Source organism: Macaca nemestrina, chromosome 11 (assembly GCF_043159975.1).
Source record: "Macaca nemestrina isolate mMacNem1 chromosome 11, mMacNem.hap1, whole genome shotgun sequence".
Lineage (NCBI taxonomy): Eukaryota > Metazoa > Chordata > Mammalia > Primates > Cercopithecidae > Macaca > Macaca nemestrina.
The window spans coordinates 98,145,854-98,173,569 of record NC_092135.1 but is presented as its reverse complement, the minus strand read 5'-3'; the positions used below and the strand labels follow the sequence as shown (position 1 = coordinate 98,173,569).

Genomic DNA, 27,716 nt, shown 5'->3' with positions numbered 1-27,716 from the left:
TACTTTTAGTAAAATAATTTTTGTTTGTTTGTTTTTGTTTTTGAGATAGGGATTTGCCCTGTACCCCAGGCTAGAGTGTAGTGGCGCAATCATAGCTCACTGCAGCCTCAAACTCCTGGGCTCAAAGGATTTTCCCGCCTCAACCTCCTAAGCAGCTGGGACTACAGGTATGAACCACCGTACCAAGCTAATTTTTCTCTTTATTTAAAGAGATAAGAGCTTGCTATGTTGTCCAGGCTGGTCTCAAACTCCTGGCCTCAAGTAATCTTCCCACCTCAACCTCTGAAAGTGCTAGGATTACAGGTGGGAGCCACTGCGCCTGCTCGGCAAAAACAAATCTTGATCTACTCTTTGCCCGATTTTGTATTTGAGCCCAGGGTGATTTTGATTGGATTATATAAAAGATCCAATTTGAGCTGTTATTAAAAATTCTGAGATACAGAAAAAAACTACTCTCAGGCTTAAAACATACTCCTAAACTTCTAAGCTATCTGCTGACACACAGCATTGTCCCACTTGACAGTGCTATATTTACAGCCTGAAATGATGATGCTTTTGGTGGTGATTTTTCATGTAGGAAGTCACACTAACACCCCTGAGCCACCTGCACATATCTTAAAGCTAACTTTTCCCCTACCAAAAAATGATTCTGTTTAAGACTTTTAAAAAGAGAGATCCTGAATGTCAAGGTGTTATAAAAAGATAAAACATGCATCCCACATGTTCACAGCCTCCTGCCCAGTGGGGCACTCTGGGCAGGCTTTGTTGAGCTACTTCCATTATTTGAGGTCTTGATAAACGCCCCACTATAGTAGCCTGGAGATTTCTTTTAGGCTTATGCTGTGAACTCACTCAAGCACAGAATATCATTATGTGGCTTTGTTATTGTGACTTTTTTCTAATTTTTCAATTACACATTTTTTTTAGGAGTTAGGGAACCCATGGTTTTAGCAGTAACTCTCTACTACATGACAAAATTGCATGGATTGGAGTCAGCCTTTTGCAAACTACAGAGAGTTCAAAAGGGTTATCCTCTCAGCTTCCCAACCCAGGAGCCTTGGTTTCTTCAGTTATAAAGTGGGGAGCCAGGATTAAAGTTTCACTCTCATCCTTTCTAGTTCCAACATTCTACTCAAAATGGGGTGCAGAGTGTCTACAACCTAACACTCATCTGCAGATGAGTTAGAGCTCTTGCGATTGCCAGTAGATTAAGCAAATATATTAAAGCCATTAGATAGTTTTGGCATCAACTTTCTGATGAACCTTCATAATTTGAAGGCAGGAAAATCTGACTACAATAGTCCTCCCTTATTCACGGTTTCAGTAAACCATGGTGAACTGCGGTCCAAACATAGCAAACAGAAAATTCCAGAAATAAACAACTCATTAAGTTTTCAGTTTCACACTGTTCTGAGTAGTATGATGAAATCTTGTGCCATGTCACTCTGTCCTGCCCAGGATATGATCATGCCTTCGTCCAGAGTATCCATGCCATACATGATACCTGCCCACTCGTCACTCTAGTGACTGTCTTGGTGATCAGATTGGGTGTCATCGCATCTCATCATGCGGGCATTTTATCATCTCACATCATCACAGTAAGGATGTTTATAGTGCAATAAGATATTTTGAGAGAGAGAGAGAGAGAGAGAGAGAGAGAGAGAGAGAGAGAGAAAGAGCAAGAAAGAGACCAGTATATTGCTATAATTGTTCTATTTATTCTTGGTTATTTTTAATCTCTTACTGTGCCTAATTTATAAATTAAATTGTAGCACAGTATAGTATAGTACAGGAAAAAAACAGTGCACATGATTTCAGGCATCTACTAGGGGTCCTGGAACCTATCTTCCAAGGATAATGGCAGATTACTGTAGCTAAAAACTCATTTTAAAATTTACAATCATAACAAGTGGGCTGCTAATGAAGTTAAGGGCTAAGAAGAAGAATTTGCTTCCTTTTGGAAGAACATCTACTAACCTTCAATTACCATCATTTCTTCTTCTTTTTTTTTTTTTTGAGGGGTCTCACTCTGCTGTCCAGGCTGGTGTGCAGTGGTACGATCACAGTTCACTGCAGCCTTAACCTCCCAGGCTCAGGTGATTCTCCCACTTAAGCCTCCCAGGTAGCTGGGAGTACAGGCATGCACCACCAGGCCCAGCTAATTTTTGTATTATTTATAGAGCAGGGGTTTTGCCATGTTGCCCAGGCTGGTCTTGGACTCCTGGGCTCAAACAATCCTCCCGCCTCAGCCTTCCAAAGTGCTGGGATGACAAGCGTGAGTCATCATGCCTGGCTCATTTATTCTTTAACAGAAAAATTTGTTGCACAGGCATTTGTTGCACAGGCATTTGTAATGAATCAGTGACTGTATTAACAAATAATACTAACACATCTCAATGCCATCATGCTATACTTAAAAAACAGAAGGGAGAATGGGATCACTGTGCGAGAAAGAATTCTTCACAGAAAGTTTCATGTTAGGGTTTCCAAAAGCCCCCTTGTACCCACTCCCCTGGGTAACTTTCAAGGAAGCTGTCCACTGGGAAGGAGACACTTCTAAATTGCATTTACTTTAATGTCATATACTTGATAGAGTTACAGACATTGTTTTACAAAGAAGGTATAAATTAAAAGTAAATGAAAATATATACATGCTAAGCTTTTATTCTATGATTGATATCAAAATGGCAACTTGAGTAATTAGATTTTGAAAGTAATTCATGTGAAAGCAATAACAAGTAAAGCTGGGAATCTGCCACTCGATTATTTAATTTCTTTCTCTTGCTCTGACTATAAATCAAAACAGTCTTAAAATTGTGGGCACAGTGAAAATTGAATTGAAAAATTCCTGGAGAATCCAGATTCAAAATGAAATAGGTTATTTTTGTTGTTGTCATTGTTTGGTTTTAGGAAACCATCATGAAGTAAATAAGGATGATATGAGTTTCAGCACTATTAGTGGAGTTGTTACGAAATGTGTTTCTGGAAGAAAATGTGTGCTTTGTGAGCAATTTAAGAACTTACTAGTGCATTATGGAGTGTGCCAGTTATTTAATGCCTTCTCACTGCCACCCTGATTTGGTACATGTCACCATTTGCTTTTCTGTTTGCACCTCCATCTCTTCTGGTAGACTGAACTTTTCTTAGGCACGGATGGGTCTTATTCATCTTTGGTTTGTCAGAGGACAGCAGTGTGTCATATACAGCAGGTGTGCAATACCTAAGGGCACTCAGTAAAGTTCTCCTTACTTCTCTCTAACCCTCCAAATCCTTTTCACCACCTCAGTTCTATCGGTCCTTTAATACCGAATGCTCCCAGGAAATCTCCCAGGATCACTCAGTTGGATACTGCACCTCTCTTCCCCAAACTTTAAACTCACCAGTGAATCTACAGCCTTCTCTTCAAAGATATCAGAATGTGATTCCATCAGGGCCTAGACCATATCATATCCTTCTCTGAATCTACTGTGGCATCCAGCACAGTGCTCTGAATATAACAAGAGTTTAAAACACCACTGATTCAACAAACTCAGGATTTTATAACTAGAAGGACTTTGGGGGTCAACTAGTGTAGTGGTTCTCATCAGGGGATCTACCATCTTTTAGGAGACATTCTGAAAAACTGAGGGGGCATTTTTAAAAATTAGCAAAATGATTGTGTGTGTATGTTGGGGATGGGGTTGGGGGGCAGGATGTTAGATGACTTGCAATCCTCGGAATGTCCTACACAACAAAGAATTATCCTGAGTCCTGAACTTTCTCATGTTCTCCTGGACATTCATGATTGTTAAAATATATATATATAAAAATTATGTGATTCTAGACAGTTTTACTATGGATTTCCAACATTTGCTTGTATTTCCAAGATTCAACTATTGTGTAAATTAAAGTAAGATGGTACTTTATGATGTTTAGAACTTGACTGAGAATTTTTGGCCATGTGGAAAACCACATCAGCAGTCATGATATTAGAGTTGACACCCATTCCCCTAAATCGGACTGCATTTGTAGCAGGTGCATTCACAGTGATTCCATGTTATATACAAATATACTTATTGAGCTCTTACTGTACATGTCAAATGTAAGAACACAGTATCCACAACATCCAGCTGACTACTGCCTTACTTCATTTAATTGCAAAGTGATTCATTATAAGTGGGTGTAAAAATCTGGCCTCTCTATTGAGCTTTCTGTTTTAGTTTTTCCTGAATTTCTTATATTTTTATTTACTGAAATTCTGTTTCTAGGTAGGTTATATTATGCATGAGTTTTATTTTAGGATTTGTTCTAAAAATGGGGCATTGGGTCAGATGGTATTGAGAAGCAGTGATCTAGTAGATTCCAATGCAGTTTCCTTATTTTTCAGAAAGGAAATGGGACCCTAGAGAAGATGACGTGCCCAAAGTCTAACAGTGGATTAGGAAGTAGCCTTTTGAAGATTAATAAATATATAGCTAGAGCACAAATAATTAATGTTCCAGATTCTAACACCCTGGAAGATTATGTTCTGTCACATCATATAAAAAATACCAGCAGTTAAAATAATTTGATCTGCCCTTTCTAAAAGAAAACATTTAATAACATTTCTTTTTGTCATCAATTATTCCTTCTACCCCAGGTGAATTCTAGCAAAGGTGTCTATACAGAATATTTCTTTAAACTAGAACTTCCATTAAAAAAGACCTCTGACCGGCTAAGTGTGGTGGCTCATGTCTGTAATACCAGCACTTTGGGATGCCAAGGCAGGATTGCTTGAGTCCAGCAGTTCAAGGCTGCAGCTGCAGTGAGCTACGACCACACCACCACTGCACTCTAGCCTTGCACAGCAAGACCCTGACTCAAAAAAAAAAAAAAAAAAAAAAGAGAGAGAGAGAGAAAATCCTCTGACTTTGTGTAGAGCTAGATTGAGCATTTATTCTCTGCCCTGTTACATTCCCCTTCACCCCCCATCCTGGCTTCAGGAAGGCTGAACTGTACACACTGCAGAAAAACAACCTTCCATTGTCAACAATATCAACAGTAGCCCCAATGAGCTCCCTTTGTGCTCTTTACATCTGTGTCTTCCTAAGCAATTTTACTTAAGCATTACTGACCTGTGACCCCATGAAGTGCCTTTGAAGGTTCCTCAGGTATTGAGATCTTTTTCTCACGAGGGACAAGGGCTGGTTTTTCGTTAGCAGAATCCGTGGACGAGCTGTCCTTCTCGCAGCCATTCATGGGGCCGTTTTGAATCTGAGGTGGCTGTGGCTGCAGGGGCCCTGCCTCGGGCCTCTCCACCTTGTCTTTAGCATCTTTGTTGCCTTGATGCTGCTTGGACTTGCTTCTTTTTCTTTTATTGTTCTAGAATGAGAAACACATGAGAATATAATATTCAACTCAGACTCTTGAAATATAAGGTGAATCTGAGAGATGAAAATAAGATACGTTACGTTATCTTTTTTGGTTCCTGGCTCTTCTTACAGACTGGATGAATATTTACGTCTTTATTAAACCCAAGTTAATTTAAGTATCTTTTCTCTTATAGTAAGTTGTATAAACTTTCACCTCATAAACACAACTAAAAAGGTTCCAATAAAAGGAAGAAAAAACCAACAAGGAATGGCTTAAATAACTGACATATTATTTGGGCAACTTGAGGCTCTACAGTAAAATCTTGTGATAACCATCCTGAAAAAACTTGATTTCAGTTATCCTGCCATTGGGGATTAGCTCTCATCTCAAAGTGGTGAATGCTGGAGAGGCAAGGAGGCCACTAAGGTTCCCATCTGCTGGGCAGAAGGAGAGGTACAGGGGAGGACTACTAGGGAAAAGGCAGGCAACTTCTTGTAAAATGAGGGCACAGAAGGTAGGTCCTTAAAGTCCAGGTTGGGTCTCTGAAACAGAAACCAGTTAACCAGGAGATTCCCAGAATTGCTGTCATTGTCTAGTGAGCCCCAGGTAGCCACAGGATCCATAATCATCCCCATGATTATTTATTTATTTATTTATTTATTTTAACAAGGTCTCACTCTGGCTCTGTCGCCCAGGCTGGAATGCAGTTGCGTGATCACAGCTCACTGCAGCTTCACCCTCCTGGGCGTAAGCGATCCTCCCACCTCAGCCTCCTGAGTAGCTGTTACTACAGGCATGCATCACCACATGCAGCTATTTTTAAAAATTTTTTGTAGATACAGGGTCTCCCTATGTTGCTCAGGCTGGTCTCGAACTTCTGGGCTCAAGTGATTCTCCTGCTTCTGCCTCCCAAAGTGCTGAGATTACAGGCATGAGCCACTGCGCCCTGCCATCCCATGAATATTTCAGCTGGAGCAGACAACAGCTTCAAGGTAATGCCAAACTGATATAAGTCCCCCTTTTCCTGTGAGAAAGCCCCTGGACCTCTCGGCTGCTAGCTGAATAGCATTACAAAGCTTCATTTTATTTCCTTTGAAATAACACCACCCTGCATTTTATACAACTGAAATTGTTTAGACCCCCCGATATCACAAGACTCTAAAATACAGAGTTTTACTATATCTCTCTTACAATGTTCTAATGGTGAATACCTAAGAATATCAAGAAAATTAAGAAGATGTTGTTCCTAATTATGTTATATGCTTGACTTGATGTTGCTTTGTACCCAGTTGATATTCAGTGTACTCAACAAACAGTATGGTACCAGCCCCGCCAATCGGAACAGACGCCTAAACCATAAGAACGACCCTGTCCCACCTGCTGAATGAGTGAGTGCCAGGTGAGCATCAGCCTGGCTTTGTTCTTCAACACATTTACAAAAGAAGAAGAAACTGTTTCCTCTTCTCAGTTCTCCTCCCTGTTCTCTTTTCCTTTCGAACCACAATCATGCCCCAGTAAGTGCTTTCCTAGGTGAGAGGTGTGTGTCCCAGGGTCAAGGCAAGGCCAGTGGCACTTATTCCCACAAAACACCCACAGCAGCTTCTGGCTCTCAAGCCTCACATCTACTTGGCTGGGAGACCATTTTCCTTTTCAACCTCCAGGAGGGAGACTTAGTAATGAGTTGGGTCTGCAGCTGCTATCTGCTCTTTTTTTCACATCAGAAAAATCTAATACCCAAACCACACATTTGAAATTTTTCTATGTAAGTCTAAATACTGCCTTTCAATCACTTGCAAATCATGTTCATCTCACACAGAGGCCTGGGAAGCTATGATTAAAGATTAAGCAGAGATTATCAAAGATGGTGGCATACAAAGGTTAAAAAAAAAACTCACAATTTTCCTATTCTACATGAAACTAGGAGGAGAAAAACGGAAAGGATGATTCCTGTAATTTCAGTAATCTTCAGGTTTTATGAAAGTAATACTGTGTTATTGTTTGTTCAGAACCTGTTTTGCAGGCCTGTGATCTTCCCCCATGGGGAAGGGTAGACTGGCGTACGATATCCTGGGAAAACTGAAACACAAGGCCTTGCTGTGTCATAGCAGGAATGAGTGGAACAGTTACTTTGAAAGGAGCGGCACACTTTTGCTAGTGTGTATGCACAGATGCATCTCACGAGCTCCCAGAAATCCCAGGCCCTTTGTGACTTGACAAGAAAGCATACCAATTTGAATGGGACACAGTAAAATCCCCTTCCCTTTGTTCTCAAAGAGCAGTACACCAGTGTTCAAGAAGGTCCCTTACTTATTATGGTTCTAAGGCACTTTCTTTTCTTCTTCTTTTATTAATGATCTACCTTAGAATTCAGCCAAAAAAGCATCTCAGGGCAGCCTTGGACAGTTTCTTTCAGGTGGAAAAACATGCGAAAATATATTTAGAGTTTTCAAGTATCTTTAAAATACTCCTTAATTTTTTTCTTTGTGCTACAGGATACGTTCAGGCAAGTTAATGTTTTGAATCCTTTGAATTCTCCAGCTGGGCTCCCCTTTATACTTAAAAAAGAGAACAACTCTGGGACTTCTTAAGCACACCTGGTTGTTAAAAACACTGAGCAGAAAATAGGGCATTACTAGTGAGAGTATCTGGTAATTTACGAGAGTCATGAATTTGGAAGCTTTCTGGGTGTATATATTAACATATTTGAAAGAAGCCAAAAACTGGCAGCCTTGTTAAAATGATAACAACCATGAAGGTTTTGATTGAAGACGTTACCAATGTACAATCAATATTAATCTTACCTTCTTTTTTCCTGTCATATTCCATTCTTTTAGAACTTGAATTGCACTGCCTAGATAAAGACAAAGAATCTTCAACAAATATTCACATCATAAAACACCACACAAAATTCATCTCTGCCTTTCCATCTTGGTAGCAGCTTTTTTTTTTTTTTTTCTTTTTGGCTTTTTCATTTGTTTTGATACATCCTATCTTAATAAAAATGCCAGTTTCATTTTTTATTTCCCAGATTTTCATTTAATTCACTGTATGATCTTGGTTTTATCAAAATATTAAGCCTTACTACATGAAGCTTACTTTTTTATCATTATATTGTCTTAGGGAAAATGAAATATATCTTGAGAATTTTCTAGCAGCTTTGTTGCCATAGGTAGAATTAAAATTATTCTGTTTGATATATGAATAAAAATACCTATAATCTTCTGAACCAAATATGGGATTCTGAATATTATTAACAATGCGAATCGCAGCTTTCTATTTGGCTACTCCTTCTCTTTTTCTGTCCCTATTCATATGTTCACATCTTGCAAGGGGATGAGGAAGACACATTATAATGATATTAGTTTCTCTGGAGTTAGCATGGATAGAGATGGGATGTGGTCTTTACAAGACTTCTACCTTGAAACCAAAAAAAGTTCATTAAGTGAAAAGTTGGGCCCCAGGTTCTATCCATCCCATTCACATATGTAGGTAGAACTGCACTGACTCAGAGAAGATACCTAATTAAATTATATTCAAATTATATATAAATTAAATGCCTAATTAAATTACAAGACATTAAAAAAATGTTTTATCGCTGGCCAGCTGCAACCCATGTTTCCACATAGTCGAACAAAGTTCATTCATTCATTCCAATTGTGCTGAAGGTAGTTTCAATAACAAGTTATTGGTAATGAGGACATCAGTTGTTTTCAGATAAATAGGCACAGTATTTCTAAAAGAGAGTAGCTCTTTTAAGTGTATTCTTTTAACAATTTTAAGCATTCTCTAAATATACTAATAGCTCTAATCTAAATATACTAATAGCTCTCTACAAGGAGTATGTTGGCTAAACAAAGATAAATTTCAGGCTGGTCTTTATAATACTATATTTCAAATTAGTAGGCTCCCAATTAATGAGTCTACTGTCACTGTCAGATAAGCAGAAGGCCACATGGCTTTGACTAATGTTTAGACAGGCTAATTATTCCTATCTATTTAAAGTTTCCAACTCAATGCCGCTCTTAGACTTGTCTGAGTTGCACGTACTTGAAATAATAAGACTGCGCCTAAAAGTAAGCTATAATTCAGCCTTTTCATTAACTGGGTTGGTCTTCCTCTAATTTGTCCAGAGAATTAATGTTTCACAGCATTTTCCTTTTGAAGAAATTTAGAAAGTCCCTTTCGTTAGGTTTCTTGGTAAGTCTTGGTTAATAATAATTAGGGCAGCTCTTACTTAGAGCTATGCTTCAGTTTTCTAAATAAAACTAAAATTTTAAAATGCTAAATACTGTTCATTTTAATCAGAAGGTGGTGTTGAGTTGCTTACTGTTTTCACAACTGCCATATTCATTTAGTCCTCTAATTGTCATGTTTTGATATACATTCTATTTGTAATTTGGACAATGAGCTTTAGGGACTAATTTTGAAGAAGAAATACCCATATTTACAGAGGATTTTGAAACTGTTATTATTAAATTTTAATTATACTGAAACGGCTTCGAGTTTTTCAGCCACTCAGAGTGCTTTCTGTATGCCTCATAAATGACTCCTAACAAATATTTTTGACTGTCAGTTGTTTGGCTTTTTTTTTTTTTTTTGAGACAGGGTCTCACACCGTTGCCCGGGCTGGAGTGCAGTGGTGTAAATAAGGCTCACTGCAGCCTGGGTCCAGCCAATCCTCCTGCCTCAGCCTCCAGAGTAGCTGGGACTACAGGCATGTGTCACCACTCTAGACTAATTAAAAAAAATTGTAGAGACAGTGTCTCACCATGTTGTCCAGGCTGGTCTCAAACTCCTGGCAGTCCTTCTGCCTTGACCTCCTAAAGTGCTGGGGTTACAGGTATGAGCCACCTTCCTGGCACCCAGTATTTTTAAATCAAGTTTTCCTACTGCTCCCCAACCAAAATGACTTCTCATGGGGCTTCTCAGCAATCAAAGAGTTTTATTAATGAGATCTCAACATTGACAAGGTGAAAATTTCAAGAAGAACAAGCAAGGTGCTCTGTTTAAATACAAACAGATTTGATGACAGTCCATCAGTTACTGTGCATCTGTGCATCTCATCAAGATCATGCTGCAATAAATACTTTCATGATGAGGAACGTGGGGGGCCTCAATCTAAGTGGGGGTAGCAAGGAATGGGGATAATAGCCTTTTTCCTTTCCTAAAGCTTTTTTTCCATGCAGGCGATGTTGGTAAGTAAAATCTGAAAAGAGAATGTATCTGATCCAGGATGTGCTTCTTTCCAGATATTTTTTGAGACAAACTGCACCTAATGCTGCAAAGTTAGATTAATATTGCATTCTCTACTATTTGCTTCTCGTGACTAAAAATTATATATCTCTTAGTATATGAAGCAGGGAAAAACAGTGAGAAAAGTTGTGCACCATGGATTTGCTTCTAGGTCTACTGAATGATAACCATTTGCTAATTCAATTAGGACCCTAAACCTTGACTGCTGATATCAGAATGTGAGCATATTGCTTGGTTCCAAGACCTTGCCCTGAAATGCAATTATACTTTTAGAAACTCAAGAAGGTTATTCTACTCCTAGGAAAATAAGTAAATCAAACTGTCCTTGACAAACTGTAAATAGGATACAACTGAGAAATGTGCTGGCAGGTCTTCCTTGACCTTATTTGACAGATTATGTGTAGCTTGCCCATATTTACAAAATAGAAACTAATGCCAGGACAGAAGACATATGATAACTAAGGACAAGTAAGAGATCTTTGTTCAAAACTGGAACTTGTTTAATTTGATTAGGAGAGGAGAATTTCCCCATAATTTACAGGAAATCCAAAGCATTACATTGTAAATTTATAGGATAAACATATTCCTGAGACTTTAGATTTTGTGACATCTCTGGCAATGGCCTACCTAAACAACAAATTTTTTTTTAAATAAAGCAAAAAGATTTTAGAGGTAAGATTAACTGATATTCTGATTAATTTGGCAATCTAAAAACCATAAACTAAAGACATTAAAGAATAAACCAGTCCTCTTAGACTACATAAGCATCAAGTTTAAGAATTCCAGTCATACAGCCAAGTAGAATTATGCCAATTGGAGAAGTGAGAAGACTTTCCAGATAAGGACCAAAATACATTATCCTCCATTCATAAGAATGACATCAAATAAAGGACACATTTATTTATTTCTTTATCTATTGAGACAGAGTCTCACTCTGTCGTCCAGGCTGGAGTGCAATGGTGCGATCTCAGCTTACTGCAACCTCTGCCTCCCGGGCTCAAGCCATCCTCCCACCTCAGCCTCCAAGAAGCTAGGTAGGACTATAGGCGTACACTACCAAGCCTGGCTAATTTTTATATATTTTTTAATAAAGACAGGGTTTCACCATGTTTCCCAGGCTGGTCTCGAACTCCTGGCCTCAACTGATCTGCCCATCTTGGCTTCCCAAAGTGCTGGGACTATCGACGTGAGTCACTGCTGGCCAAGGACACATTTAATATCAAATTGGAATGACTGGTAGGCAAGGAAATTAGTAGCATTATAATCAATATCCTTTGAAAACTATCTAGAGTCTGTTTTTCCTTAAATGAGAGATAAAGAACTTCCAAATTCTATTCTTATTGAGTGTGTCTGTGTGTTTTTAAAATCTAGCCTTTTTTTTTTTTTTTTTTTTTTTGAGACAGGGTCTCACTCTGTCACCTAGGCTGGAGTGCAGTGGTGTGATCATGTGAAGCCTAGCACATTTTTATCAGACCTAAAGTACTCATAATGAATTGACACTCAGTTCATTTAAGGAAAAAAATATGGAATATCTGGAATATTTAGGTCTAACATCTTCAGCTGCAGGGCACAGGTATACCTACCATCCACAAAGGCTTGCACGGCTTTATCCACATTAAAATCAAACTGTTGTAGCACCAGGACTATTTCATTATTGCTTTTGTTGGGAACAACTGATCTAACTGCATAGATCTGTAAAGAAAAAAAAAAAAGAAATAGAAAGGTGAACACTTTAAATATTTTTCATCTATGAATTGCCCACTGGATAGAATTATAACTATTAGAAAGGCCTTGAAAAGCCAACTAATCTACCTTCTTGCCATCAAGCATACTCAAGGCATACCAGACCAGTGAAAATTCATCCTGGTAATCACCTTGATACCCACTTTATTTGTGTACACATTTTTACAAAGACCTCCTTGTAGGAGTGTAGGAGCATGTGTGAAAAGTCACCTCTGGTTTTTCAATCTACCCTCCCCCAAGACTACAGATGCATACAAGATGTGTTCTCAGTGAGGACACAGAGTCTTTTTCCGTCTCAGGCTTCCTTTCCACTGGCTCAGGGAGTATCTTTAGAAAATGTACAGAAATAGCCTCATGCCTCAGCTTCTCTATCTGCACCGTGGAAACAGTCATCTTGAGGGTCACAGAAGTGTGTTGTGAAATTCCATTAATGTTTAAAGATACAAAAATGTGGAGCATTGTATTTTTGAAATGGTAATCTTATAGTCCAAAAAATGTTAGTGAACACACTTCTGAAAATCCAACATTGAAAACAGTAAAAGTAAATACATATATCCACTAAGGATTTCAATAGGTTAAAGTTTATATTCAATGTTTAATGACATATATGCATTTCTTAGTCAAATTTAGCATATATTCTTTCTTCTTGCCTATTAGAATTAATTGACCTTTATCTCACAGCACTTGCAATAACTACAGAATGTTCTATTGATTTTAGTAAAACCTGGTTCACCCAATTTTCTATCACAGGGATTAATGCAGCTGCTACTGACAAATACTAGAGTACTGCATGGTGCAAAGGTAAGTGATCATTAAAGCACTGTACGGTCTTCGAATGTTTTCATCAGCAGTTAAATTATGACCAGTGGGTTTCAGAATTAAATGCAGTTTAGTATAATTGGATTCACAGAATATGGATTAAATGGGTATGGTATGTGTAATGTGATGCTATTGACCAGAACATTTCATTGAACAGGAGAGCCTATTTCCTGATTATGTTAGAAAACAGATCACCTATTCTATATAGATCTGCATGTAAGAGTATTTAGGTTGTAATGAGAATAACAGCACAAGCTACTGTCATGTACCCACCCAGCACAAGCATAGGTGGGTATATGACTTGTAAAGGTGCTGACACTATAGATTAGAAAGCTGGTTTTGAATCTTGACATTTTATAAGTGCTAAATATTTGAGTTTTACTGAGGACTCTAATATTTTATATATATATATATTTATATATTTGTATGTGTGTGACTCATACAATCAATAGATCAAAACAATCAATAGATTGTTTTCTATTCTCACATTTCATTGTTCTTAGTTTTCCTAGCATCCATTAAAAAAAAGAACGTCTTCAAATCTAAGTTCTTTCTCACTTATTCTCTGTGTCTTCTTTAAAAATCCAATTTTGTGAGTATTTTTTGAACACCTACTATGTGACAAGCCATCGAACTTCCTGGAACTTAGAGACTAGAGGAGGATTTACACATTGACCAAATAACTGCATAAATATATGCCTATAAATTCCATTTAAGTGGTATAAAATCATATGACAGGGAGACTCGACTTACATGACTTTATCCACTGAGACCTGGATGGAGGATGAATGAGAAGAGATGGGTGGGAGGGGAAGGGGAAAAGCATTTTGGGCATAGGGAACAGCATGAGTGAGAAGCAAGGCATGGATGAGGAGGGAGGAGCTGGACGTGATTAGGGAGGGAGGCAGAGGGTAGGCTTCTAGAGCACAGAGGAAATCAGAACCGGGCAGGGACCAGATCGTACAGGGCCTACAAGGCTGTGCAAAGGATTCTGATCTTGTGAGCATCCCTCAACTATCCTTTTGTTGAGCTTTTTTTGTTTTTGTTTTTGTTTTTGAGAGAGGCCAAGATGGGGAGGAAAAAAACCACAAAAAAATCCCTCCATCCAGCCCAGGAAGGTCATTAACAGAATGTGTCCAACAATACATAATATTTGCCACATTGTTACCAGTGCACTGGAATTATACCTAAAGATTACGTTACTCTTCCAATATAGCTCTTTTAAATAAAATCTAGCATTTATTTCAAGCCACTATGGCTTAGTTCATATTACATAAAATTTCTTAATAATCACCATCATTATTACCACATCAGACACATCTAAATAATATAATTAATATAACAGTAATTATATTAACTACATTATAGTTATATTAGACAAAGGTTTTCAATCCACCTACATAGCTGTGTGAACTGCAAAAACCTAGAATTATGGAATAAACATAAAAAATGGCTTTCTCTGCCTCCAGTCTCTCCCCTGCAAAATACAATGTTGTATTATGTTAAGGCAAAACACAAAATAAACCACTACTTGTAGAGATACTTCCTTTTTAGATGTTTATACTACTCTTGCCTATCCTCCTTTAAAAGAAAAAAATACATGGTAAGATGTGCACAGAAAACATTTTCTATCCTTGTCATTTTGTATATCCTAGCACTGACTGTATCCTTAGAAAACTGTCAATAACTGAGTGCTGATATCAAATCTAACTGACTATCAGATGCAATTCCTGGAGGAAGACATTTAATTAGGACAGGTATTCCAAGTTTTACAGAAAAAAGGGGAAAAAAATAGTTTCTGCTTATACTTGGATATCACATAGCAATGTTGAATTCTAGTAAATTTCTGGGCCAACCTCTGTTTCTGCTTTAATCACTTGACTTGGCTAATGTGGAGAGCGCGGCATTGTTTCTCAGCCTGTTGTTTATAAATTCACTATGCTTATTTTCCTATGGAAATGTCTTCGAGAAAGATGGAGAAATTGTGTGAACTCATATGTGCACATAAAAATAAAGGAACCTCACTGTGTCACTACTCATAATTCAGTGGTATCAAAAAGGGTTTAAGCATTTTAATCTAAAAAAAATGCCGTCATTATGAAGAGCTTTAAATATAAGGCGTGGATGACCAAGGAAGAGTTATGGTGAGGCTGTACTGAAAGGCTTGCCTTTGCAGTTGGAAACCAAGCTTCCGAGGACGGATGCTCCTGGAGGAATGGATCAATCAATGCGTGACTAATGGTAGTTTGCATACGGAGAACTCATAAAATTCACGCCCGCAACGGCTGTTTTGCAGAGGCTGTTTTTGGCGCAGCTTCACACACACAGCCTTTTACTTCATTGTCACAGCCCAGGCTAACACCTAAGCCACTGTTTGAAGCTGCACTTGGCTGCACCCCTAAAGGGCTCTCATGCCATAAACAAAGTGGTCCCACCAGGTGGCCGCTGTTGGGTGACAGTCAAGATGGCTAGTTAGTGGTTCATTTAGCAACTGTTTTACCTTCCCAAAATTATGTTCCCCTATTTTGCTTCTGCTAATTTCACTCTGGTTTGGCAAAGTCAATGTGCTATCTAGAAACAGCACGATGTTTTGATGCCACCTCTTGAGCGTTTTAGTCATGATCCTTCCTCTCTCTGGGGCTTCCCTATCTGACTCTGCAGGCTCTGCCCCATTGAGCCTCAGGCCCGCCCTGCTGGCCTTTTGCCTGCACTAACTGGGCAGTGAGGCAGTGTGACTTTCATGGACGTTGTTTGGTTTCAGTTTCCCAAACTAACTTACCTTCTCAGTCCCTGAGATGTCTGGTTAAGAGCTGTTAATGGATTTCCTCATTCATACTGTGCATCTTTTGAGCCTGGCTGTGATGACCCTTAGAAATTCTTCTTGGCTTCCTGATGAGTCACTAAAACTATGTCTGAGTTTCAAAAGTGGCTCTGACCAAAGTTTTCAATCCACCCACACAGCTGTGTGATCAGCAAAGACCCGGCATTATCAAATAAACATAAAATAACTGCTCTCTCTGCTTCCAGTCTCTCCCCTGCAATTCAGTCCCAGGCAGCTGCTCTTCCTGGAGTATATTCATGACCATTTTACCCTCTTCCTTAAGAACTTAAGAATAAAGTTCATTATCTGCAACCTGGCATTCAAGGCCAGCAACAATTGGGCTCCAACTTGCTTTCTAAATGCCCGACTTTACCCCTTCACAGACAAGCTCCCCATGCCCAGTTGTGAGTCCCCACCCCCAGGCTGGGTTTTTTTAAGATGTGTCTGAATTGTACATTCCAGGTGAAATGCCATGTGTTCCATGAAATCCTTCTCCATACTCCCTGCCAGAGGTCATCGTTGCTTCAACTCCTGTAGCCCCTGGTCAGCAAGTGTCTTAGCCCCTTTCCTTTATAGCTCCAGTATTTGTGTGTGTGTTGTATCTCCCAGATGGCAGGCAACGTGAGGGCAGAATCCTCATCTTGGCCATTTTTGGATAATCACCATGCCCATTCACAAGCAACTAATATGGTGCATGTAGTAGGCATTTAATACATATATGTGGAGTGAGAGAATGCCAACTTGTAGCTACACCAGGCGGCTGCTCGGAGTCAAAAGAAGACTCCATTGGTGTGTGTGTGGACCATCCCAGCACTCTGCATCTACCACGCATGATAACAGTGGGCAGGTCTCACTTGATTGATGTCATTAAGCATAATATGGGTAGGGAGAACATATATGTGTTCTTCAAATTTCAATAACAGAGACTGGAGGAATATTTATGAGATTTTTACATTCTTACAATTTTACTTCTGTTGAATAAGGTACTCATGGTATTTTGTGGAGTTTTAAAAATATGAAAAAGCACAGTAACTCCCTGTCTATCCTTCCCAGGCTCACCTTAGCAAACAGACATTGGTTGAGCCCCCATTAAATGACAGGAGCTGAGGATACAAAGAAAAACCAGATATAGTTCTGCTGTAAGGAGGCATAGTTTAGCAGTGGAGCCAGAAATGTCTACAATAAAAGTAGGTAATAAGTGCTGTATTGTCCTTATGAACAGGGCACTGTGCTGCTACAGAGAAGGAATTAAGTTTGCCCGAGTAAGGGAGAGTACTTTATAGAGAGCCAAATGTCATGGAAAGAGCACTGGAGTTAGACAGACCTATGTTCTAATCTTGGCTCTGCTACATTATAGCTCTATGACCTTGGGTGAACTAATTAAATTTTTGAAACTTGGTTCTGTAGCTGTAAAATGAGGATATTATCTTCTAGAGTCTGTGTAAAAATGGAAAGGGATGATGCCTGTAAAGTGTTTCCTATAGAATTTGGCATATATTAGCTACTCAATAGATTTTAAAAAGAAAAAAGTGGGAGCATTTGCATTAAGGGGTCCCTCCAGGTGTGGCTTTGAAGTGGAAAGACCATGTGGCTTGAATGTTGGTCGAGACGTATTTGGGGGAAGACTACCCTGTCTACCCTTTTTCTTAGAGAACCTCCTCCCTCCACAGATTTGCTAAGGGGTCCGTGGACCCAAGACTCTGTCCCTACTTTTCCCTTCTCTATGGTGTAACTGGTACAATGAGGAAGTCTAAGTCTATCTTTAGGGTGGTTAATGTGATATTATCCCCCTCTTCTTCTTTCATTTAATTATTTACTAAACATCCACTATGATCAGGCACTGCACTAGTGGCTGGATACAGCCATAACAAAACAGATATGGTCACTGCCAAAACTAGAGAGGGAAATGGATATAAACACAGAAATTAAAATATATCACTGCAACTTGTGCTAAGTGAGTGCTATGAAGGAAGCAATCAGAACACAGTGACAATGAATTACAGTGGTCAGGAAGTGGCCTGGCTAGAAAAGACAAAGTGAGCCAATTAGACCCTCTGCCTTGAAGGTCGGAGCTATTCAACACAAAGGGAGAGAAGCTGGAGGGCAGATGAAGAGAGGCTGGACTTACAGCTGCCTCACTTTCTCGCATTCCTGTTCCTTTAACTTTTCCTGAAGTCTCATGAGACGCTGCCAGACCTTTATAATAATAACCTCTCTCTCTCTCTCTTTTTTTTTTTTTTTTAACTTGTGCTAGTTTGAGAGGGTTTCATTTTCTAGAGCAAGTATGGTATGCCTGGAGGCAACATTAATAGCCAGGGCTGGAAATAAAAATAATAAAGCTAAATAATTAATCCCGATTGGCAAAGGTGAGAAAAGGAAGATTTCAAAGATAAGTCCCATTAGAATGTACATGGCAGCTGGGAGAAGAGAGGCCTGAGACCTTTGCTCACACACTTCTTCCAACACTGACGTTGCCACCATTATTTACTTATGTGACTTCTTGTTCTACTGAGTGACAGGGAGCATATCTTTATATCCACAGGGTCTAGAGCAACGGGTGGCATTCAGTAGACGATTCATAAATGTTTGTAGAATGGATGACTGACTGAATGAGTAAAAGGAAGCAGGGAGTCCAGTAAGATGGTTACTGACATATTCTAGTTTTACTTATCCATTTTTAAGTGCATCTCTAATTAAGAATTAAGTATTACACACTATTAAAAAGCTTAATGGATTCAAGCCCAAAATGTATGGAGTGCCTCCTGGGTGCCAGGCACAGCATATGGCTGGCTCATTCCTTAAGAAGCCTGCAATCTTGGAGGTGAGCTTAACCTTATCCCCTATGATAAGGACAGCAATCAAGCAGCCAGCAACCTCCTCCTCACACCAATGGGAACTGGAGTTATTTATGGGTTTGCCGTTCCTGCAACTTTGAAAGGAGTTTTATAATCAGCTTTGGTCACATTTCTCAAATGCTGAACCATTCAGAGATGCCTTAAAAACAGCTCATCTGTGTACGCTTTGCTTCACTTGCTGGGCCACTAATATCTACACAGTAATGGAGGTAGTTTTCCTATGAATTTTCTTGGGGAAGAAAATACTCTTTGCAGACCAGTACCTTTGCATCATGGATAATTCCATAATTTAATTGCCTTTTCTAACATCTACTTCCTGCCAGCAAAAAATATGCATGAGGTGTTGTCATGTTCTACTTGGCTGACTTTTGGGGGAATTAACACCAGGGGTACAAATCAAAATTAACTTTTTTTTTTTTCCCCCGGCAGGAAACCAGGAGGAGAAAGAATAATGCAGATTTGAAGATGGAAAAAAGAAACAGTTTTTATAGAATTATGGGAAGTAAAAGTGGGGAGGATCTTAGAGACGGTCTAGTTGTGGCTTCTCGAACTTTAAAATATATTCTGATCACCTGGGGATTTGATTGGGATGAAGATTCTGATTCAGAGGCCTGGGGTGGGTCCTGAATTCTACATTTCTAATCAGCTCCCAGTTGATGTAAATGCTGCTTGTCCAGGGATGTGGTAGGCAGAATGATGGCCCCCTAGACATCCATGGCATTATCCTCCTGGAACGTGTGAACATGTTAGGTTACGTGGCAAACTGCAGATTTGCAGATGGAATTGAGGTTGCTAATTAGCTGACCTTCAAATGGGGGGATCATCTGGATTACTTCAGTGGGTCCTTATAATTTGAGGGAGATGGAAGACAGTCAGTGTGACAGTGATGCAATGAGAGAAAGGCTTGGCCAGCCTCTCCGGGTTTGAAGACGAAAGGGGGCCACGGACCAAGGAATGCAGGCAGCTTCTAACAGCTAGAAAAGGCAAGGAAGATTATTCTTCCCAGGGCTCCAGAAATGATACCTTGAGTTCAGCCCAGTGAGACCCATTCGGACTTCTGACCTCCAGAACTAGAAGATAATCAATGTGTGTTGTTTTAAGCTGCTGAAGTTGTGGCAGTTTGTTACAGCAGCAGCCGGAAATGAATGCAATGGACCACACTTTGAGAAACAAAGGCCTACTCTTCTCTTCCTCCCTCCTTATAAGAAGATGTCTTTCCCTATCCCACCAACTATCACCTCTTAAAAAAATATACCTTCCAGATGGCAACCCTCTCCACAAGGGTTTGGGGGGATTGTAGCCATTCACTCATTCAAGCCACATTTTGTGAGGGAAAGTGAAATGAATCTGACACAATCTTTGCATCCAACGAGCTGACAAAAGAGTAAGGAAAATAAGGCAAAGTCATAAATAACTAGCACATCATACTGGTAACAATGTCCCCTCAGAATCTTACCTGCTCTCTATTCTTTCTTTCATTAACCTGCACAGGCTCCCCTGTCTTTCACCTGGACTCTGGAAAAGGCCTCCTAATGGGATTCTCTGGCTTAGTTTCTCCTCTCTCCAATCCATCTTAAAACAGTCATTGCACAATTAATCTCCCCAAAGTGCATGAGCATGTTCACTGACGGAGGGAATGAGATGGCAGTGAGAAAGAATTAGAAGAGGAGAAGAGAGGAGATAAATTATGAAATGAGTTTCCACCAGAAATAAGAGAAACATCATCAAAACCCATGTGGAATGGAAGGGAGGTTCTTCTGTTTTTCTAAGAATTCAGAGAAAGGAGAAAAGGAGAAGAAGGGAGAGTGAAGACATAATAAAAATTTCAGATTGTGAAGGGGAAAATTTATGGAAACCATTCCTCTGCATAAGAGTTTTAGAATTCACTTTGGGGCTTAAAAAGTGGAGAAAGGTTTAGAGCTGCTTTACTGGAATGAGATAGGAAATGAACTTGATGAACGACGGACTGCTGAGCAGGCCCGTGAGTCCATGGTGCTGGACTGCACAGATCTGTTATGGTGCCGATTGGCATGGCTTTCCCCAACAATTCTCAACAAGCCAGAAGCAGGAGCAAAGGAACGATCCATGGTTACAAACTGTAAGAAATGTAGTGGTAGATTTTAGGGCTCTGAAACACAGGGGCTGCGTATCACTAAGGTGACTGATGAAGGCATCTGTGGTCTATGGGGGGGGGGGGGATGAATTGGAAGACTAGAGAGAGGCTAAGGGATGAGAAAGAACAGATGTTAAAGACAGACGATGAGAAAGGTTGATGATAAGGACATGCTCAGAGAAAGGATGTTAGACATTGCCAGTCTGTGGTCCCAGTCCTGCCTGCTGGTGTGTAAGTATAACCCCTTTTCTGCAGTCCAGCCCTTTCCTTTTTAAAAAGAACTAAAGTGTTCTCCACAATTCCATCTTTATAGAGTAAACATGCTCTTTTGCAATTTTTCATAAGCTGTGCTTCCCAAGTTTTTACTATCTGATCAAGCTCTTCTGAGCATATCCTGTTAAAATATGGTGCTATAAGAGAAGTACATTGCTCCAGAAGTGGTTGGATTAGAGCAGAGGACTGTGAGACCTGCACCTGCCTTGGCTGGACGCCGTTTATCCATTAAAGGAGTCTAAGGTGACATCTGCAATTTTAGGAGCCACATTAATTAATCACTAGGTCAAATGCAGGTTACTTGCTACTAACTCTCCTTCCATTGAGTTTGAGACAAGTGTCCCCTGGCCTTGTGCAATGACTAGAACACAAAGGTAGGATTTTATATTCATCTTTCTTATATTTCAGTATGTAAATTCTGACTCATTACTCCAGCCAGCTGTTATGTTTTGGAACCTTGAATTTTGTCCCATCATAAACAGGAATGTTTCAGCCATTCCTTCCAATTTTGTATCATTTTAAAAATTAGTCAACATCCTCTATATCTTAGATTTGTTTATCTGAATTTTGTATAGGCCATGGCCAAGTATAGAGGCCAGAGTATTATCATAAAAACTTCCCTCAAAGTTGAAATTAATCTTTTAATACTTGTTCATTCATTTCTTCAGTCAGTCACAATGCACAGACTCAGAAGCTGGACTGCAGCAGTGACAGATGTATTGGGGTTTATAGTCTAGGAAGGCAAATGTTTGATAAGTGCTATAGAAGAAGCAGTAAGGATGCTCTGGCATCTATAACAGGGGACCTGTCTTAGTCTAGAGAGTAAGGGAAGCCCCCCAAGGACTGAAGTTAGCTTAAACCAAGAACGATGGGTTAGTAGCACTATAGTTAGGCGAGGGGAATGGGAGGGAAGGTGGAGCATTCCAGGAAGAGGGCACAACGTCTATGAACAGATAGGATTGAGTGACTGGAAGAGCATGCTCAAAGGAATGAAAGTCAAAGATTGCTGGAGCATTAAGTATGAAAAGGAGGGGATTGTGGGTGACGCTGGAGAAGAAAAGCACAAGGCAAAAGTGGGCAAGGCCCTGGAAGCCTTATTATAATTTTGAGGCTTATTCTAAGGGCAAGCCATTGAAAGGCTTTACTCAGGAGAGGAACATGACACTTGCATATCAAAGGTCATTCCAGTTTCTTTGTGAATGTGTTGGAGGAGATCAAATGGATGCCTGTTAGGATTCCAACAGTGTCCAGGAGAGGAGAGAAATGGATCAAGATGGGGCAGTGTAGAAAAAGACTCAACAAATTTCTTGGGAGGAAGCGATTGATTTGCGATTAACTAGATGCAGGGAAGGGGGAAGATGAAGGAACATGGGTGACTCCTTGGTTTCTGGCTCGACTGTCTGTGTGGCTGGTGGGATCATTTCCTGAGAAGGGACCAGTGGTGGTAGCTTTACTCTTTCAGGAGCCTGTGAGACATCCATGTCCAGATATCTAACAGGCAGCTGAATCTGTAAATCTGGAGCTCCAGAAAAGAACTGAGCCAGGGATAGAGATTTTGGCACCATCAGCATCAAAGTGAGTCTCAACCCTGGCTGCAAACTGAAATTATTTGGTGATTTTTCAAAATATAGCTAAACCTGAGCCCCACTCCAGATGATCAAATCCGGGACTTGGCATTCCTTTTTAAAAAAAGTTTTCCCAGGGACTCTAATATCCATCCAGAATTGAGAACCGTGAGTGAGAAATCACAAAAGTCATAGATAGGTAAGGGACACTGGATGAGACAAAGGAGAGAAGGTGGCACAGGACAGATCTCTTTTTAGGTATAACTGCTCACCTGTCAACTCATTTACCTGAGTGTACTAACTACACACCCACACCTCTCCATTATTTATATAATATTATAATTTCAAAAATAGCAGTTCTAGTTTAGAACAGTTTTACTTTCTGTAAAGCAAAACTCTTCGAGAGGGCACTCTCTCTGTACGAGGGTATCCCAGGTATCCACTGTTGCATAACAAGTGTCCAAAATTTTGTGACTCAGAACAACAACCTATTTTTCACTATTTCTGTGGCTTAGGAATTAGGGAGGAATTTGGCAGAGTAGTCTGCCCCGAGGTCTCTCATGGAGACGGATGGTGGGGGAGAGGGATGCTGGTCCAGATGGGGTGTGTCTGAGCCTCTCTGTCTTTGTGCAGTCTTAAGGTTTCTCCAAGTGGTCTGTGTTGATGGGCTAGTCTGGGCTTGCTTGAAGCATGGTGGAACAGTCAGACTGTTCACATGGCAGACCAGAGAGCCACTGCAATATCCCACCTGGTGAAGAAGCAGCAGAATCACCTGGCTTTGGAAAAGTCTTTTCCTTCCTACTTTACTGGTCAACCAGCTACAAAAGTCTGCCCAGTTTTAAGGGGAGAGGCAGGCTCCATCTTTTAATGCAGGAAGATACTATTGTTGTCTCTTTGAAAAACATGGTTGGCTTCAAATAGTCAAAGATAATGAAATCGACAACCCAGATTTCTTTCTACCAATTCTTCATCTGTACTTTGTCCAGTCACTGAACATTTGGAATAAAAGCAAATTTATTTAACAGTTATAATAGTACTAAATGAAAACCGATAGTTTATGTTAGATACAACTTCTTTAATTCCTAGAAATGAGCTGATGACTTACAGAGTAAGAGGTATTCAAATGGACTTTTCTCCTATCTAAAGAAATAGTAAAATTGGAGACTGATTTGAGTCATAATAAAAGTTCAGTCTCCCACACACAAAAAAGTAAAATTAAAATGAACTAAAGTTCTTAAATCTTTAAATTTAGTCCATGATCAACTTTTTATATCAGAATTTTGATTTTTAATCTGACACTGGGAAGTTTAAATATATACATATAACTATAAAATCATTGTTAGCAACAGTCTCTTTGATCTACATTTAAACAAGCAATGAGCTTAATATATATCTCATTTTACCCATTTATCTAGCATATATTCAGTATATACCTACATGTTTTCTATAATTGTTCTTGATTCTTCTCATATTTTCCCAGAACTACCAGTTAGACTTGCACATAATTTTAGGGTACACTGAGTCCTTGAGTCCACTGGAAGTCTGTTTTCAGCCAGCTGGTTATACCTACATTGTATTAGGACTTAGGTAAATATTCTGTCTGGCCACTATCGCTCATGAATTCTATATTTGAATTTATTACTGAGGACAAAAAAATGTTATCTTCATTCAAGGCATTTTGTTTCTGGTATTTTAATCAGAGTAGAAACAAGACACTTTAATCTTCTGCTTCTAACTTAGAATATTCAGTAAAATATTTCTTCTCATTTTCTTTGCAATTTAAAGTCTCCACTTGGGGGCGGGGGTGGGGGGGAAATGGTAATTATTGACATTCACTCTCCCTGAGGGATTTTTTTTTTTTCCTGCTGATTCACAGAACTTTTCAGATAAAGAGTACCATAAAGGCATAAGTCACTATTACCCTTTAATCAATACCAGAATAAAGGAGTTAATTACCTTTTAGTCAATACCAGAATAAGGGAGTTGGGTTAATCTCTAAATTATATTAACCTTGGATATTTCTTCGCTGTGGTGTGGAGGAAGCTGATGATTTAAACACCATGGAAACTAGAAGCACACACTCTCTCTCTTTGAGGGGAGTTTATTTGTTCACCTACATTTTTTATTTTAATAGGTTTGATCAATTAAAAAAGAGCATGATGATTTGAACACCAGTCAAAATTATCATCTGATTGGCCAGATCTTGTTTTCCCAATGATTTTATGAGTTTATTTCTTTGCTTTTCCTCTAAAGGCAGTAAAAAAGAATTAAAACCAGTCAGCATTTGCCAAATTCCTAAAATTACAATTTGAGCCACTAAGAAATTTAAAAACCACAGTTGTCCATTGGAAGATGAGTGGATAAAGAAAATGTAGTATATATACACAGTGGAATATTATCTAGCCTTACAAAAGGAAACCTTGCAATGTGTGACAACACTGATGAATCTTGAAGATGCTATGCTAAGTGGCATCAGCCTGGCCCAGGACAAATACTGCATGACTCCCTTCATATGAAGCACGTAAAATAGTCAAACTCATAGAAGCAGGGACTAGGATGGTGGTTTCCAGGGCCTGGAAGGAGGAGGAAATGGAGAATTGCTGTTCAATGGGTATAAGATTTCAGTTATGCAAGATGAGTAAGCTCTAGAGGCACTGTGCCTATGGCTAACAATACTGTACTGGCATTTAAAAACACAATAAGAGGGTAAATTTCATGTTAAATGTGCTTAGCATAGTATTTTTAAAAAGAAAGAAAAACATTAAGTTATATAATTGATCCTAAATCGTCATTTCAATATATTTTTGATAATTACCGTCAAGGATTGAGAAGCAGAGTTCCAAAGCATCCCTAAGACAAGAGAGCATCAGAAATGTTATGCCAGTGAACCATACATGGACTTTTAAGATGGTTCAATCAGGTTCGTTTATTTTATAAGAAACTGATGTACTGAGAGGTTATGTGCTAAGTTCAACCTGAGGCAACCAGTTTGTATCAGGACTCAGGCTGGTGCCCATGCTCTCTGATCCGCAGCACAGTCTCCCTTTTGGTCTTTCACAGTGCCAGTGCGTAGGAGGTGGGAAAGACCACAGGTTCATCCAATGATAGAGTTGCCAAGGATTTTGGAGTTCATATAGGTGAACTCCCATCGTTTAGCAGATTAAAACATGGAAGCCAAGAGAATAAATACAATGTATACACATTGTACACAAAGGACACAGGTTTTCAGTATAATGATGTTCCTTTGTTACTTTACATGTGGTTTGAAACAAAGTATACTTTTAATGGACAATAAGATTACTGAATCACTGTTTGCCCTAGAAGTTGAGAAGACTCCCCATACTAGTGGCAGTATGACTTGGTTTGCTAAAGGACGGGAAATTCTAGAGTTTGCATTTTAATTTACTAATTACTTTAGAATGATGGTTCTCAAACTTTTAATTTATTCTTTTCAATAAACATAAAAATGTCAAGCTTTTCTCATGTAACTGAATTCCAAAATAGGTATTCCAATTTCCTTTTTAAATATATATATGTATTTGATATACATATATATATATATTTTGATACACTCTGAGGTATTGTGGCAGCTACAGAAATCAATACAGTTGACTGACAGCCTCTGCCACTCCTCTGGGTCCCCTAGTGCATTTATACCCCAGCCAAACTCCCCCCAGAAGGCTGCTAGTTAACAGCTGAGGAGGCTGGGGACTAGTGAAAGCTCATTTCTGAACATTCCTCCAGTGGGCAATGTTGGCCTAAACACTCCTCATCAGCCTGCCGAAATTCAATACTGCATTGTAAGTTTGAGACGTTCTCTGCTCGATTTTCCTTTCTTCTCCCTCTTCTTTCAAGCTATCAGATTTGTATGGAAGTCTAAAGCCTCTCCCTGCCTGCTCTGGCTGCCTACCGTCTTCCCCATCTCTTCTAATCCCATCTTATCTTGGCATCTGTCTCTTGGAGGACTCAAAAGAAAACGAGTATGTGGGTTCTTTTCTAATTATACCTATTTTTTCCCCCACTGACATTTTAATACTTGCCCTAGACCCAGGAAGCATGTCCCACTTCCTTCTTCCTCCCCGTAAGTTGAGAATTACCATTAGACAATAGTGGCTAAATTATTTAACACTGATTAATTAGCCAATATTTGGGGGGCACAAAGTCTATGATATTATAGGAGCTATTAAGTACACAAATAAATCAAAAGTCCATCAGGAGCTTATAATCAAGTTAAGGAGCAATGACTTACAGAGAAAATGTGGTTTTAACAATAATACAAGCAATAACAATTTTAAGGTCCGAGCCTATTTATCTATCTGTCTGTCTACCTGTCTGTCTAATCTATCTGAACAGATTTCCAGTGTGTAAGGTTAGGAGAGAAGGAACTATTGTTACAGCATTCCAACATTGTCATTTTCTTCTCTGTAAAAACTGAATAATTTAATACAAAGGATCATGGAGAGAAATAACTAGAATGTTGGTAAAGTACCTATAAATCCCAAGGGATTGTGAACAGAGTTACTGTTTCCTGCTGCCAAAGGGTTTCATTTTTGACATGCTCTTGTATTCTTTAGCATTAACCATCTATCTTATATATACCTCTCAGCCACAGTGCACGGGGGCTACCAGGAAAGACTGGAAGGAGTGGGGGTGGGGAGACAGGAGAAGCAGGGAGAGAAACACTGTGAATTCCAATCATGTAGCCTGGAAAAAGCAATGCAATGCTAATCCTACAATAGTAAATTTCTTCTTATCCCCTGAAACTGATGCTGACATTTTCATTTATTCATTCAGTTCCTTTAGACTCCTTGTCTAATCTCTTCTAGTTGCCAAGCAACAGTAACAGCAGTTCTGTAAGTAAGCATTAGGCAACAACTATTGTCAATGTTTCTCCTTTCTGTGAACGGGAAATTTAATGACCCTTTCCTATGAGAAAATGATGA

General features: G+C 39.3%; 1 protein-coding gene across 7 annotated transcripts in view; it reads right to left on the bottom strand.

The window, feature by feature from the left end:
• Positions 1-27,716, bottom strand: part of LOC105468128 (spermatogenesis associated serine rich 2 like) — a 170,939-nt gene that overhangs the window by 54,256 nt on the left and 88,967 nt on the right. For all 7 annotated transcript variants that reach the window (XM_011718153.2, XM_011718149.2, XM_011718150.2 and 4 more), the window contains 3 exons: positions 12,168-12,276; positions 8,133-8,182; positions 5,094-5,340 (listed from right to left, as the gene is read on the bottom strand). In XM_011718153.2, coding sequence (XP_011716455.2) covers positions 5,094-5,340; positions 8,133-8,182; positions 12,168-12,276 — 406 coding nt within the window. The remainder of the gene's footprint in view (positions 1-5,093; positions 5,341-8,132; positions 8,183-12,167; positions 12,277-27,716) is intronic.